Source organism: Myotis nattereri, assembly GCF_964212035.1.
Source record: "Myotis nattereri genome assembly, chromosome: 1".
Classification (NCBI taxonomy): Eukaryota; Metazoa; Chordata; class Mammalia; order Chiroptera; family Vespertilionidae; genus Myotis; species Myotis nattereri.
Genome location: NC_138075.1, coordinates 145,815,958 through 145,832,040, shown reverse-complemented (window position 1 = coordinate 145,832,040; position 16,083 = coordinate 145,815,958). Strand labels below are relative to the sequence as shown.

At 43.1% G+C, this 16,083-nt stretch overlaps 1 protein-coding gene across 2 annotated transcripts in view; it reads left to right on the top strand.

The window, feature by feature from the left end:
- The window catches only part of PAPSS1 (3'-phosphoadenosine 5'-phosphosulfate synthase 1), a 112,424-nt gene extending 96,810 nt beyond the window's left edge, over positions 1-15,614 (top strand). For both annotated transcript variants that reach the window (XM_081087983.1, XM_081087984.1), the window contains exon 12: positions 14,883-15,614. In XM_081087983.1, the coding sequence (XP_080944109.1) occupies positions 14,883-15,021 (139 nt within the window). In that variant the 3' untranslated portion in view covers positions 15,022-15,614. The remainder of the gene's footprint in view (positions 1-14,882) is intronic.
- Positions 15,615-16,083: the final 469 nt, after the last annotated feature.

Here is a 16,083-nt window from a genome sequence, read left to right as displayed (position 1 = left end):
GACCACTGCCATAGGGTGAAGGTTATGAGGGCCATCGTAAAATTCTGTCTACCCCACTAATGGGCATTTCTGCTTAGATTTGTTGATATTACTTAAAATACCCAGAAACAACATTCCCTTTCCCTCCACCTATTTTCAAATCCTAAATTTCTTTAGTTACTTGTTCTTCCCATTATATAGAATCTTTAAGTCCATTATTCTTTCACCTCACTCTTCACATACAAGTTTTGTCACATTGACCACTGAAATACTGCTTGTGTGAATTCTTTTCTTTCCCTTTCTTGCCATATAGTCTTTTTAATACACAAGAATTTTTGTCAGAGTACCGAGGAACTTTCTTTTCCATTAACTCATAAAATACTTTGCTTTAATTAATTTTGATATTTCTTCTGAAAACTTTTAGAAGTTTTTACTATAATTGCATGAATTTACTGAGCATCATCTTGTGTTTGTAGATTCAAGGGGTGTTATACTAGTAGCATGACTGTTAATAGATAGGATCTAATTTTCAATCTATTGTAGTTTCTTCTTTGTTTGACTATACATTTGAATCATAATTAGGGATGTACTAGTATGTATATCTTTGAAAATAAAGTTATTTATTATATTTGTATATAATAGTCTTATTTTAAAGTCAACGGTGGATATTGAAATTAGGACAAAACTTTCTAGCTTTACTATGCTTTATTAATTCATAGACTATTTATTGAATCTGTACTACATACATGCAATTGCTAGGTATAGGCACAATAATTGGAAATAGGCAGATATTGTTGTTGCCCTCGTGGGACTTATATTCTAGAGAAGATGACAGACGGTAAACCAGTAACAACAGTTAATTAAGGGTCATAAATGCAGAAGATTACAGGAAGCTCTGCTAGCACTTGTCTGACCACCTCAGTTATCAGAGATGGTTTCCTGGAGCAAGTGACATTTGGCATGGGCTCCAAAAGATAGTAGGCATCTATATATAAAAAACCCTAATGTACAAATAGACTGAACAGCGAAACAACCGAACAACTGAACAACCAAACAACTGGTCTCTCTGACATCTGCTCACTACCAGGGGGCACGTGCAGAACATGGTGGGCGTCGGCCACGGCAGGATGGTGGAGAAGGTGAGCGAGGGTGCTAGACCAAGGCAGGGTGCCAGTTGCTGTCATTGGGGTGAGCTTCTGGTGGTTATTGAAAATTCTTTGCTCCCACGTGCCGCAATCCTGCCGGATGCTCGCACCTGCTGCCGGCACCTGCACCTGCTGCTGGTGCTGGCTCTGCTCGCACCGACTGCTGGATCTGGAGCCGCCGCTTGCACCTGCTGCTGGCGCCCAGCACTGGCCCCGATCAGCGGGTGTGAGCAGTGACTGCTAGCCCTGATTGCCCCTCAGGACTTCTCCACCTCCCCCTGCTCCTGAGGGGCTATTGGAGCTGGCAGCCAACTCCCGCACTCACTGATGGCGCTGGCCCTGCTCTCACCTGCAGCCGGCGCCACTGCTTGCACCTGCTGCCAGCACCTGGCACTGGTCCTGATTGCTTGGTGCTGTCAGCAGGTGTGAGTGGTGGCTGCTGGCCCTGATCGCCCCTGAGGACTTCTCCACCTCCCCCTGCTCCTGAGGGGCAATCGGCGCCAGCAGCCACCACTCACACCCGCTCACAGTACCAAGTGATCAGGACCAGCGCCAGGTGCTGGCAGCAAGTGCAAGCAGCGGCGCCGGCTGCCTGTGAGAGCAGGGCCGGTGCTATCAGCATGTGAGAGGAGTGGTGGCATGGGCTGCCGGCAGACGGGACCAGGGGCAGTGGCGGGAGGGGCCAGGTGGGGACACAGAGGATGGGCCAAGACCCGCCCCTGTGCCCAACTGCAGTCTCGCAGCCCACAGTTCCTTTCAAGGTGCATGAATTTATGCACTGGGCCCCTAGAAAGAAGGCCAGGTGGGGTAGAACAGAGAGTGAAAGAAGGAGGATGAGACAGACAGGGACCCAATAAGGCAGTTCTTTGAAAGGTAGAAACTAGAATAGATTATTTACTTATTTATTTATGTATTTTTATTAACATTCTTTTTCAGTTATAGTTTACATTCAATATTATTTTGTATTAAGGTGTACTAAGCAGTAGTTAGATAATCATCTACTTTACAAAGTGTTCCCTCTGTATTTTCAGTGCTGGACTGATACCATACATCATTATTATAATACTAGAGGCCTGGTGCACGAATCCGTGCATGGGTGGGGTCCCTTGGCCTGGCTGCTGATCCGGGCTGATCAGAGCTGCTGGAGGTTGGCTGATGGGGGGAGGGGCTGCAGGATGTTGGCTGTGGGAGCACACTGACCACCAGGGGGCAGCTCCTGCATTAAGCATCTGCCCCCTGGTGGTCAGTGTGTGTCATACCGGCTGGTCCTTTGGTTGCTTAGGCTTTTATATATAGAGATTGGTTTTTAAAAGATATAGTTGTTAATAGTATGCATTAGATATTAGAATGTTCAGGTTGTTGGTAATTAGGTTAGTTTACATAGATTGATTCTCCTAAGAAATTCACTAAAAATTCTGGATGAAAAAAAACATTTTCATCAAAGCATTGATAAGATGATTTATAAGAACTGTAAGGCCAAACTCTTAAGTGAAGGCTAGAGTTCAGGTAAGCTGAGCACTGAAGTTGCTCTCATCCTGGTGGACCTAGCAAACTTGAGTATTGATTATCATGGTCCTGTCTTAGGTCGCAGTCCAGCAGGAGACAATCCTATTAAGCTGGGCTCCTTCCCACCTAAGTGTAAGGAGGAACCTGAAGTGAACCCAGTCCACTCCCCAAGGAGAATGTGAGCAGAGCCCTGAGCTTTATATTCAGGAGCCCAAACTCTGCTCCAGTGGGCCAAGCACATATTACCTGGGTGGCATCAAAACAAAACAGCAAACAGCCAGAAAGTCTTCATCTCACACAGTAAGTGGTTTTCAGTGGTTCTTGACTAGATGTGCCTCAAAGTATTCAGTAAAAGCAAAAAAAAAAAAAAAAAAATCCTCCTGGGGCATTACACCTTTATTTTAGGACTCAACTTATTCCAATAAATAATTACATAAGTTGACGGAACAATTTCAGCCAAAATGAAAACGTACACAAGGAAACAGAGCACCAACGCCAGAAAAAGTGGAAACTACGGTCAGCAGAACAGACCTGCACAGACTTCACCCAATAGAATTGCCAAATAATTGATTGCAGAAATAGCTATGCTTGCAATGTTTATAAGAACAAAGATAAGTTTGAAACTGTCTACATGGCACATAATCATAAAAAAATAACCTAGCAATCCAGGCAAGAAAAGGTTGGGAGGGAAGGTCATTGTTGTCAACACATTTCCAAGACCCTGGAATTTAAATCAAGAGGTTTATTCTCAAAAGCATGGGTTGCAAGTCAGGGAGACGCAGCTTCCAGTACAAACAGAGCACGCTCTGAAGAGGAAGAGGTAGGGCAGGGCATTTAAGGACAAAAACCACAGGAGGCTGACCTTTAAGGGGATTGATTGCTAAGGGAAGCAGAGCTATGAGTATGCACTCTACATTTTCTGGGTGGTTAGGGTAACCGGGTTTTCCAATGTTTGCTAATTTAGGATCAGCAGGTGGAATCACGAGATATGACCAAGGGTCAGTATCATAATGTCAGCAGAGTTGTCACAAGACACTGGCCACTGCCTGAGTTTTCCTTGGAGCTCACAAAACAAATCTGTAAAACAAGCAATGTTTAAACAGTATAGGGAGTGCAGTTTGTCAAGAGTTCAAACTGCAAAGCTGCTTAGTCACTCAAGCAGAGCCAGAGACCAAATTGCAAAAAAGAACCAGATATTTTGTCACAAAACTGTGATATTAAAATCCTCAGTGTCAAGGTGTGTATTCGTGCTGGCAGGAGTTAATGGGAGCTTAGGTTTGCTCCCATTAGATTGTGACAGGAATTGGGAGAGATGGATTGACTCAAAACATCTTTAGGAGACACAGCATTAGGACTTAAAGTATAATCCTATATAATAAAAGCCCAGTGAGCAAAATGGCAGAATGACCAGAGACCAGAATGACTATGGCCCCTCGCCCCGGCCGGCCCCGCCGGCCAGCCCCCACCTGTGCACCAGGCCTCTATCCTATATAATAAAAGGGTAATATACAAATTCACCTTAATGGCGGAACAACCAGAACAACCACTCGACCAGTCACTATGAGGCGCACTGACCATCTCTTGGTCCCTTTCCCCGGCCAACAGGCTCCAATCACCCAAGGCGAACAGGGAACCAGGGTTGGGTGCCACACAGAGGGCAACCATGTGGAGCGGGTGAGAATGGCCGACCTCTTGGTCCCTTCCCACAGCTGTCAGGCTTCAATCATACGATGGCGAAGGAGGAACCAGCGTTGGGTGGCAGCAGGGGCAGGGCTGGCTGCGGGCAGCCAGGGAAGATGGCCCTGATCGCAGGCCAGGCCTAGGGACCATACCCGCACATGGATTTCATGTGCTGGGTCTCTAGTTGCTATATTAAATGAAGGTTGATTTTTATCTTCCTAAATACATAAATCTAATATCTTCTCTCATGCCCCCTCTCCCCCTGGATTTCAAAACAAGCAACACCACCAACAGCAAAACATTTTAGTTCAGTGTTCTCTGGAACTCCAGAGGTGACAGGCAGGGGGTTTTAATGGAAAGAATTGGTAGGTATAAAAGTACAATGGAATTAATGTAGTGATTGTGTTTCTGACAACATCATTATTTTATACAAGGTACATGTTATGCTTTCTACAATAATACTGTGATTCTGAAAGTGTTCTGATGGCAAGATTCTGACTTCACATTTTATCAAACAGTTCATAAACAAAATACTTTTTTGCATTTTGCTCCATTAATTGACATTTATTAACCAATATATTGATAATTTTCTCCCTAATGTTTACGGAATACTTCCTTTGATCAGCAGCAAAATATATAATATGGAAATATACATTATTTGTCTTTATCCCTTCACAGATCACTCTAGAGAACATTCTAGAGAAGGGAGAAGCTTATGTTTTCTAGAAATAAGATAAAAGTAATCTTTTTTTCTCTGATGGTTATCATTAGGAATGAATGATACTTATGGAGATTTCATAGTATTTTCCTTTTAAAAAAAATATTTTTTATTGATTTCAGAGAGGAAGGGAGAGAGAGAGAGAGATAGAAACATGGATGATGAGAGAGAACCATTGATTGGCTGCCTCCTGCATGCCCCCTACTAGGGATCAAGCCCGCAACCTCGGGCATGTGCCCTTGACTGGAATCAAACCCGGGGCCCTTTGGTCGGCAGGCCAATGCTCTATCTACTGAGCCAAACCAGCTAGGGCCATAGTTTTTTTCATTATAAAACCCAGCACTACCCATTTGCTGCTTTTCATCTGTCATAACATTTATAAGAGAGAAGGTGGTTGTGGGGAGAGGGACATGCACTGAGGAGTAGCCAACAGCAGAAGCCCCCGATTAGAACTCTATTGAGCTGGTGTAGATGGAAGATTTATTGTTTTAGTACCAGGAAGACCAAGGTAGCCTTGAATCAGTGCAGGTCAGAGGTCTCCTCTTTCTCTCTTTATTTCAAAACCCTGACCAGGTTTGACTACTCTGGGAGGATGAATAGACACACCTATCAGTACTAGAGGGAAAGTAGAAGAAGCAATGAGACAGTTCCCAGGAAAATGTTTCCCTTAGTGCTAAGAGTAGAGTGATCTGGGGCTCCCAGCAGAGCAGTACAAGGTATTCCTAATACTCCAGCTGGTGAAAGGGAAATAGGTCTCCGTGATGTTCCTAGGCAGTTCCTCCTTCATGGTGAGTGGGATACCCTGTTTTGATAAATTCTCAGGTGAATAAAGGATGAATGGAATGAGTTCCCCCAGTGGTCAACCAATAAATAAGTTTTTAATAAAATTATGAAAGTATTTAAAAGGAGAAAAATAAGAACTCATGTCACCACCCATTATTTTATGTGCTTTGCTTATAGTTATCTGTGCGATTCATTTAACATAGCTGAGCATAATTGAGTGTATAATATAGTAGAACTTTGTTCTTGCTTTTTATTATTTACTTTTCATGAGCATCTTTCCATGCTATTAGAAGTTCTCTGTGCACATCTCAAGGCTCCTTATTGTCAGTTCTGGTACTGCACTGTGCCACAAGTCCTGATGGGGTGTGTGCAGTGAGTGATGATAGGGATGAATGATCACACTGTGTAGGCCCCCTGTGTGCTCCAGAATGAAACTGGCAGGAAAGACTTCTGCTCATGTCCTTAGGTATCACTGAGGGATGGTGGCATCTGCCTGTCCCACATAGTCCCATGTCTTCCCACCCTCTCCCCTTACAAACATGGGGTATCATTTTTCTATACCTGTACCTTCAAATGCTGCACCACTTATTGAGATCAGACTGTGATATCCTCTGGGTGTAGAGCTGTGCTGTATCCAGTCACTGATCTGGTAAAGAGGCCCAGGAGGAAATAGCCACAAGTTATACATTTCATGAATTGAATTTTCCCCTTCTGTTATGCCAGTTAGCAGGCTTTCTCAACTCAGCCCTGTTGACTGAGCCACATAATTCATTGTTGTGGGCACCTGTCCTATTGTAAAATGTTGGCCCTGGGGAGGAGGAGATAAGGTAGCAAAATCACTTCTGTGGAGAACCAGTGGTTTGTAACAATATTGGCATATTTGGGTATCTTATGCTTCCCCCCCCCCCTTTTTTTTTAAAAAATATTTTTATTGATTTCAGAGGGGAAGGGCGAGGATGAGAGAGATAGAAACATCAATGATGAGAGAGAATCATTGATTGACTGCCTCTTGCATGCACCCCACTGGGGATGGAGCCTGCAACCTGGGCATATGCCCTTGACTGGAATAGAACCTGGGACCCTTCAGTCCGAAGGCTGATACTAAGCCAAACCAGCTAAGGCCCTTATGCTCTTCTTAAGTATTTCATTACTAGAGGCCCAGTGCATGAAATTTGTGCACTCGGGGTGAGGGGCGGGGGGGTCCCTCAGCAAGGCCTGCGCCCTCTTGCAGTCTGGGAGCCCTCGGGTGGTGTCTGACTGCCAGTGCGCTTGCCAGCCATGAGCCTGTCTTCTGGCTGAGTGATGCTCCCCCTTGTGGAGTACAGTAACCACCAGGGGGCAGCTCCTGTGTTGAGAGACAGCGGGAGGACTCCAGGGCATGTCCGGCCCATCTGACTCAGTTCCAACTGGCTGGACCTCAGCAGCAAGCTAACTCACTGGTCAGAGCATCTGCCCCCTGGTGGACAGTGCATGTCATAGCAACTGGTGGACCTGTCGACTGTCAGCCCCCTGGTGGTCAGTGCACATCATAGTGAGAGGTCGAGCAGTCTTAGCATATCATTAACATATTATGCTTTGATTGGTTGAATGGCCAACTAGACAACTGACACTTAGCATATTAGGCTTTTATTATAAAGGACTAGAAGCCTGGTGCACAAAGATTTGTGCACTCCGGAGGGTCCCTCAGCCCGGCTTGTGCCCTCTTGCAGTCTGGGACCCCTCAGGGAATGACCACTTGCTGGCTTAGGCTCCCTGGGGGATTGGGCCTAAACTGGCAGTCAGACATCCCTCTGGCAGCCCGGAGCCCTCGGGGGATGTCCACTTGCCAGACTGCAAGTGGAGCAAGGAGCAGGCCTAGCTGCAGTTGGACATCCTTATTGCTGCTGAGGAGGTGGTAGAGGCTCCCACCACCACCACTGTACTGGCAGCCGGCAGCCTGGCTTGTGGCTGAGCAGGACTCCCCCTGTGGGAGCCCACTGACAACCAGGGGGCAGCTCCTGTATTGAGCGTCTGCCCCCTGATGGTCAGTGTGTGTCATAGTGACCAGTGATTCCCATTCGCTCTGCTGTTAGGGTCAATTTGCATATTACCCTTTTATTATATAGGATAGAGGCCTGGTGCATGGGTGGGGGCTGGCTGGTTTGCCTTGAAGGGTGTCCCGGATCAGGGTGGGGGTCCCGCTGGGGTGCCTGGCCAGCCTGGGTGAGGGGCTGTGGGCCGTTTTCAGGCTGGCCACACCCCCTTCAAGGTGGGAGGTCCTGCTGGGGTGCCTGGCCAGCCTGGGTGAGGAGCTGATGGCTATTTTCAGGCTGGCCAAGGCCCCCAGTGGGGACCCTCATCCCACGAGGGTGTGGCGATCCTAGGTGAGGGGCTGATGGCTGTTTGCAGGCTGGGCAAGGCCCCCAGTGGGAACCCTCACCCCATTAGGGTGTGGCGATCCTAGGTGAGGGGCTGATGGCTGTTTGCAGGTTGGCCACAGCCTCTTCAGGGTGGGGGCCCAGCCTGGGTGAGGGCCTGATGGCTGTTTGCAGGTTGGCCACAGCCCCTTCAGGGTGGGGGTCTCCTCTGGGGGGCCTGGCCAGCCTGGGTGAGGGGCTGATGACTGTTTGCATGCTGGCCACAGCCCCTTCAGGGTAGGGGTCCTTGCTGAGGTGCCTAGCCAGCCTGGGTGAGGGGCTGATGGCTGTTTGCAGGCTGGCCACAGCCCCCAACTACCCAAGCTCCCAGTGGAGGCTGGCTGGAAGCAGGATTTAATTGTCTTCTATAATTGAAACTTTGTTGCTTTCAGCAGAGGCCAGAGCCGCCCAGAGCAGTCGGGAAGCTTGGCTTCCTTTATCGCCGGGGCAACCAAGCCTCCTGCTTGCTCCAGCTCCGTGGCTGCCGGTCGCCATCTTGGTTGGGTTAATTTGCATATAGTCGCTCTGATTGACTGGTGGGCGTGGCTTGGGCATAGCGAAGTTACGGTCATTTAACATCTTTTCTTTTATTAGTGTAGATTGACAAGTGAAAATGAAGCATTTCTTTTTTCCCTCAGAGACTTCTTCTTACTTTGATATTTGGAGCTGATCTTTGTGTTTTCAGCGTACTAGAAATCCTGGTTTCTAATTAAATGAAGATAGTCACATATGCCACAATAGTAGAAAGCAGATGACAAAAACATTTAAGAAACCCTGTGACAAATAGAAAGGAAATTGTTTAATATAGTTAGACCAGTGTCCTTGTTACCTGGAATTCAGTACTTGGGTTCACTTAATTTTTATGGTTAACTTGTAAATAATTAAGCTCTTTGGACTACTACTTTTTATTTTTTTTATTTTTATTTTTTTTTCCACTTTTTTTTTTTTTGGACTACTACTTTTTAAAATCGCTTTGAAAATGTATCATTTCTGTCTGTATAATTTCCTGCCTTAGTTGGAGACCTTGTACAGGGAGCAACGTCCAAGCATGTCAGCGGTCTGCTCAGAACAGCCCTCGGTGGCCTGCTGAGGGGAGCTCAGCCAGATGCCTCAGCCCAGGCAGCTTTATGTGGTGATGGGCATCTGAGAGTTTCTAGGATTAGTTTCCTGAAAATTGAGTCATTCTTGAGTAATTGGAGGCTTTTTTCAGAAGCAGATGAAAACTGATGTACCTTTTTCTAATTGAGAGAGCACAGAAACCCAGAATTTTGCCCAGCAGGGTATTTATGGATCCTTTTGAAACCTGTTCATTGACATTCAGTTAAAAACCCCTGTTCTCAAGCTGCGAGATACAGAGAACAGATGGATGGTTACAAGAGGCGGGAGGGAATGGATGAGGTTAGTCAAAAGCTACAAACTTCTAGTTGTAAAATAAGTAAGTCATGAGGATGTAATGTCCGGCATGGTGACTAGACCTAATAACACTGTATTGCATATTTGAAAGTTGCTAAGCAAGTAGATCTTAAAACTTCTCCTCACAAGACAAAATGTTTGTCTTTGGAAACTGTGCATGACCATGGATTTTAATTAGGCTTATAGTGGTGATAATTTCCCAATACACATATCCAACCATTATGTTGTTCACCTGACATTAATACAATGTGATATGCTAATTATACCTCAGTAAAGGAAATGAAAAGCCACCAAAAAATCCTGCTCTTCTACACTGTTGGTAGATTACAGATTTGTGACCTGTTTACGGTAAAGAAAATTGAGTTGACTGCAGTGACTTCAGGAAACCCTGGCAATTTGATATTTGACTGATTGTCTGATAGAAGCAGTTCTCTAACTTTTATTTATAAGACGGAGATAGTGGAAGGAAAACATGATGAATTAAGAATTGGGTTCATTAAGTTCTAGTAATTAAATGTTTTGCATATTTCAATTGGTCTTGGTTTGGAAATAAAAGTTTTGAAATTTGTCATGTATGATGTCAACCAGTGCTTTTTAGTTTTTAGAAAGAAAGACAAATAGCTATTTATCTGGTTGTGAAAAGATGATATTTTACCTCATTCTTAAGAATTCTTAGTCGTTGATGTGTATGTACTATATTATATGTAAACATCATTCAGGCTGGATGGAAAGTTAAATAGATCCCAAGTAGTTTATTAGAGTCACTTATAACTGACCATCATTAATTTTAGTATATTAGAAAAGAAATTCTTTGCTTCTCTGATCACTTAACCGTCTAGTTAGCATTTTAATAAAAGCTGGCCTAATGGAATATGAACAGTCAGAAGGTACACTTGAAGAGCTATCTACTGTCCCCAGCCCTTGCCCATGTAAATAAGCTTGTGCTAGTGGCTCTGATGGCCACATATGTGGACGGAAAGACAGCAGATGGTTGTAAAGATGTAAAATCTCCAGCAGTTACTGTACGCCAGAGTTCATCAAGATGCTGGCCACATGCGGTTAGTGTGTCCCATGTGGGAGAAGATGCTGGTCCCACAGGGTCCTGCTTAGTCTACTTGGTCTGGTTTTCCCCCTTCCTGCTGTTTAAATGCACTCCCCTTTTTTAAGAGCAGGAGTCTGTCAGCTGTGGATTATAAGAATCTATGGCCAAGTGGTTTTGAGAAGAAAAAACCAAAACATACTTGTGTTTCTTTTCCCAGGTTCCGTGGGAGATTGGTAACTAGTAAAATTAGATAGCCTAATTAGAGTTGCTTTGTAGTCAAAGCCTACGTCTTTATTCAGTAGCCTTCTCTGCTTTGGCAGAGTCCTGATTACTCACAGGTGAAGGTCAGAGCTAATTTTAGGTCATTCCTGGAATGCCTAAGTTTCTGCTTGATTTAATTATTTCTGTAAAATAATGTTCATTTAAATATATAATTGTAAACACTGTGATTTGATTACAGACAGTGACTCTTGTGTCCAGGCCTTGCATCGGACTTTTGATGACAAACAGAATCCGTATGTGACAGATAGAAGTACAGTTATGAGGCAGAGGGAAATAAATGTGTTTTTCGTAGCCAGGGTGGAGTGCAACCACCACCATGTGGAAGCAGGAACTCCAGTTCCATGTGATGAAGAAATGCCTGTGGCATGCGGGGCAGATGGAGTGTGAAATAGCATCAGGAAAAGAGGTACCCAGGGACCTTGGTTTTAAAATGCAATTTCAGAAGGAATGCAAGCAAACTTCTGGATTTCAGACAGCTTGGCATTCTGGGGAAAGAAAAGACTTTAATTGGTCTGGCCTTTTTTCCTTTAATCAAAAAGGCAGGACAGAATCATCCAGCAGCTGCTGCGCTCTTGTATCTTTCTCATTGCCATCAACAACCAAAGAGCGCTTCATGCATGTGACACAGGTTTTCTTTTTCAAAGTCAGAATTTTAAATTTACCTGGCCAGAAAGCTCTAGGGTTATTATTTTCCTCAATGAAGCTTAATTAGGGAGCTGGTAAGGGAACCTTCTAAGGAACTGAAACATTTAGTCCGAGATTTTGTCAAATGGTTCTCAGCTAAACTAAGTTTACATTAGGCTGGAGCGAAGATGTTGAGATACAATTGGGAAGATATCTGGCCCCCAACCCCCTTGACCTCATGCCTAGGCCCAGGTTCGATCCTCTCAGGGGTAACCTGAAGATGAGGTGGAGATCAGTTGACTGAGTTGATGGATTCTATTGCCAGTTTATTCCCATACAGCTTCTGGTTACTCTCAGAAGTCAACCTTATGTCTTTGTGGAAGCAGTAACCGCCTCACCTTCTTCTAACTTCAAATTATCACTATTCTTTTCTTCATTCTTGACCCTCCTTCTTGTCAAAGCTCCTTTCCCTGTGTTCTTTATTTCAGACCTTCTCCGTCTTCCTGTTTCCTCCCTCCTGGTTTTCATCCTGCTTCTAAAATTAGCTCTGAACTTCATTCTTGCCATTTATTTTGTTCTTCCTGTGTACTTACTCTTTTTTTGGAAAAAAAAAGAAAAAAGATCGCATCTTTTCTCCTCTGCGTCTCTCTCATTTTACCATTCCATCTGTTTTCTTCATCATCCACTAAAACTCTTACATTAAAGAAAATTTAAATTCTGGTTTGTAAATCCAGTGTTTTGTTTTTTTGTTTTTTTCCTTCCTTCATGGCCATCTTCCTTAGCCCCTCTGCAGCCTTAAACTTTTAAAATGTCCCTTCTTCCATGACTTTCTTATAATCAACTTGGTTTTCTTCCTGTTCCTTTGACAAATACTTTCTCTTTTGCTGCGCATATCTGTTTTCTCAAATTCAGTTTTCATTTCAGTGTTGACAATTTATGTTTCAAACCCCAACCTTTTCTGATTTAAAAAAAAATCTCTCGTAATCTTGCTTCTAGGCCTAGCTCACATGCAGTACATTTCTTTTTTCTCACCTTAAGTTGTACTCATTCATGGAAGAAGAAGATGATCACTCCCTGGCTGGTGTGGCTCAGTTGGTTGAGCACCATCCAGTGCACCAAAGGGTCTTGGGTTCAATTCCAAGTTAGGGCATATACCCAGGTTGCAAGTTTGATCCCGGTCAATGCGGGAGACAACCGATGGATGTTTCTCTCTTACCTCTATGTTTCTTTCTCTCTCCCTCTCCATTCCACTCTTTCTAAAAATCAATTTAAAAAAAAAGAGGGAAATGGTTGCTTACTTCATGTATCCATTGTGGTCACCATTTCATCTGCACGGGCCAGTATAGTACTGTAGCTCTGACTTTTCTGCAAATTGAATAGATGACAGAAGTGGGAGATACCTTCTAGATTTAAACTATTTGAATCCAGCCTACTTTGAGGCATTATCCATTACCCTTTCCTTCTCATCATCATCTTTGAAGATTTGTGTAGACATTTAAAAGATATTTTACCTGAGAAGATGAGGGCTGTTGGAATACTGAGCACCTGTATGTCTTTTTGCCTCCCTGGTAGTGCAGGGAATAGGAAGAGCAGACAGGGCGACTAGGCAAAGGTGTCGCATGTCTGAATGAAAGAGGTAGTGCCTTCTGCTTGGTAGCAGTGTCACTGCTGTGGGGCCAGAACAGCTGCATCCTGTTCACCTGCTCTCACTGGGGTGGCATTCCAAATGATGGAGGCTTCAGCTTCATGAAAGGAATTTGAAGTATTATACATCACTTTGGATAGAGATTTTTAAAATAAGCTTTTACTCATAATTGTTTTTGATACTTTATTTGAAAATTGATAAAAATCATTATTGTAGAAAATTGCAGAACACATATTGAACAAAAGTAAAAGCACTTGTGATACCACTTTGTAGAAATAGCCTATTAACGCTTCAGGGTATTTCTTTATAGCCTTCCTCCCTCCACCCTTGTATTTTAACAAAATAGCAGTGGTATTGTGTATAAAGTTTTCTGTCCTGATTATTTCACGTATTAATTACATCATGAAAATCCCCCCCCCCCCCTTAGCTGTACTTTAATAACTACATAATTCTCCTCAGGGCTATACCATCATTTATTTAGAACTGTCAACTTTTAGGTTATTTTTAATATTTGACTATCATAAAACAGTTTTCATAATAGGTATATTTCTGCATAGTATTTGTCTGCATCTCTGGCTATTTCCTTCATTGATGCCTGGAAATGTGATTATTAAAACATGCCTAGCATCGACTAGAAGGAAAAGCCACTTGACAGTTTATGATGTCACTGGATCCTCAGGTTAACTCCACAGATAATGAAGTGGGGAGGGAACGTACAGCTTCTAATAGGGAGTACATGTGGTCTGTGATTTGGTGACTTGAGTGACCCAGAACTCATGCTGGGTCCTGGTCTGCTTTCTAGTTGGTTCCGTTATTTGAGGGAAGATGATGAAATTACCAGTAGACGATATGTGTAATCGCTGTAGGTGCCACATGCTTAATGGTGTAAGGGCTTTGGTGCGTTTTGTAGGTATAGTAGCTTATCAGTGGAATAATAGCAATTATTGCTACCTACTCTCATTGCCATTTTGAAATTCCAGTTTTTCTCTTAATGTTCCAATATGCATTTAGCCTTTCAGATTCCACCTTCCTAAAAGTTTTTAATCTGTACTAGCTAAATTATATTTCTCTTTCTTAAGTTCCTAGTTCTAAACTAGTAGTTGCCAGGGGCTGGGAAGCAGAGGGTGAGATGGGTATGGCTATCAAAGGGCAACCTGAGGGATCGTTCTGGTTTGGGAACTGTCCTGTACCTTAACTGTGGTGCCTAAATGAACCTGCACGTGTGACGACATCGCACAGAACTAAATACACGCCCTGGGAAATGAGCACGGGTAACACTAGGGAGATTTGAGTAGGATGGTAGATTGTTTCTGTGCTGATACCCTGATTGTGATGTTATGCTGTAGTTTTGTAAGGTGTTACCATCGGGGGAAACTGGCTAACCGGATACATGGGATCTTGCTGTATTAGTTCTTATAATTGCATGTGAATCTACAGTGATCTCAGTAAAAATGCCAATTAAAATAGGTTTGCCAGTTCTGAAATTGGATGATTTTCAATAATGTGGTATTTTTACTCAGTGGTAACTTTGAAATCAGCTTGATATTCACAAGTCATGTTATCCTTTTTATTTTCCAGTAAGTTTGTCTACTGTGAACAGAAGAAACAAATGCTTCTTAATATTTTCCTATAACTAAGTTTTTTAAGGTGTGACATAATTTTCTTTCAGCCACGAAGACTTTGAATTTATTTCGGGAACACGAATGCGCAAACTTGCTCGAGACGGCCAGAAGCCTCCTGAGGGTTTCATGGCTCCCAAGGCCTGGACTGTGCTGGTGGAATACTACAAATCCCTGGAGAAAGCCTGAGCTGCTCACCAGTCCTTCCAGCTTTGACACTTCACTGAGTAACCAGAGGGGACCGCATAGTTAGTGTTGGCATTTCTTTGTGGTGGTTCTGTCTGGGCACCCTTCCTAAAAACAGACCATTGTCCTTAACTTGCATCAGTTTTGGTCTGCCTTATGAGCTCTGTTTTGAACTAGTGTAATACAGTGCTGATTTTAATGTATCTTTTCCACTTATTATAGTTAATATTCCTATAATACAATTTTAAAATCTTGTCCTTTTATATTATATTTATGCTTCTGTCTCATGATTTTTTTCAAGCTGTTATACTAATTGTAACCAATAATATACATATTGAATTTCATTTTCATCCCTTGAAAAAGGAAAACAAAATCCACTAAACAATAAACGTGGCTAGAACTTCTTTTGGGAACTTTACAAGACATCTGTAGCAATTAGATTTTTTTTTCTACATTGAAAATATAAACTGCTTTCTTTATTCCTTCCTTCTAATCAGCTATTGATTTATAATCTGTTATAATCTAAAGTATTCCTATGACATGTATAAGACCTGAATGAACTTTCTTTATTCAATAAAATTAAACCTTTTGACTTATTTGTGTGATACTTTTCATTTTTATTTTTATTTATTTCAGAGAGGAAGAGAGAGGGAAATAGAAGCATCAGTGATGAGAGAGAATCATCAATTGGCTGCCTCTTGCACTCCCTCCACTGGGGAACAAGCCCACAACCTGGGCATGTGCCCAGACCAAGAATTGAATTCTGTGACCTCCTGGTTCATAGGTCGATGCTCAACCACAAAGCCACATGGGCTGGACTTGTGTGATACTTTTAGTTTTGTTTACACATATGCTTTCTGTTTTGTGAAGTTTCTGATGGAGGAGAGAAGATACAGATATCTTTTATTACTGGAATCTAATAATTGCATTTCATAGTGAATTTGTAGGTGGGAAAATAATGTATTCTTAGCCTTTCCAAAAACTGAACATGTTTCCCCAATATTCTTAAAACACCTCAGAGGGTGGTTCCAGTAATAGAGAATGATATAGGGAGTAGTGGGATGT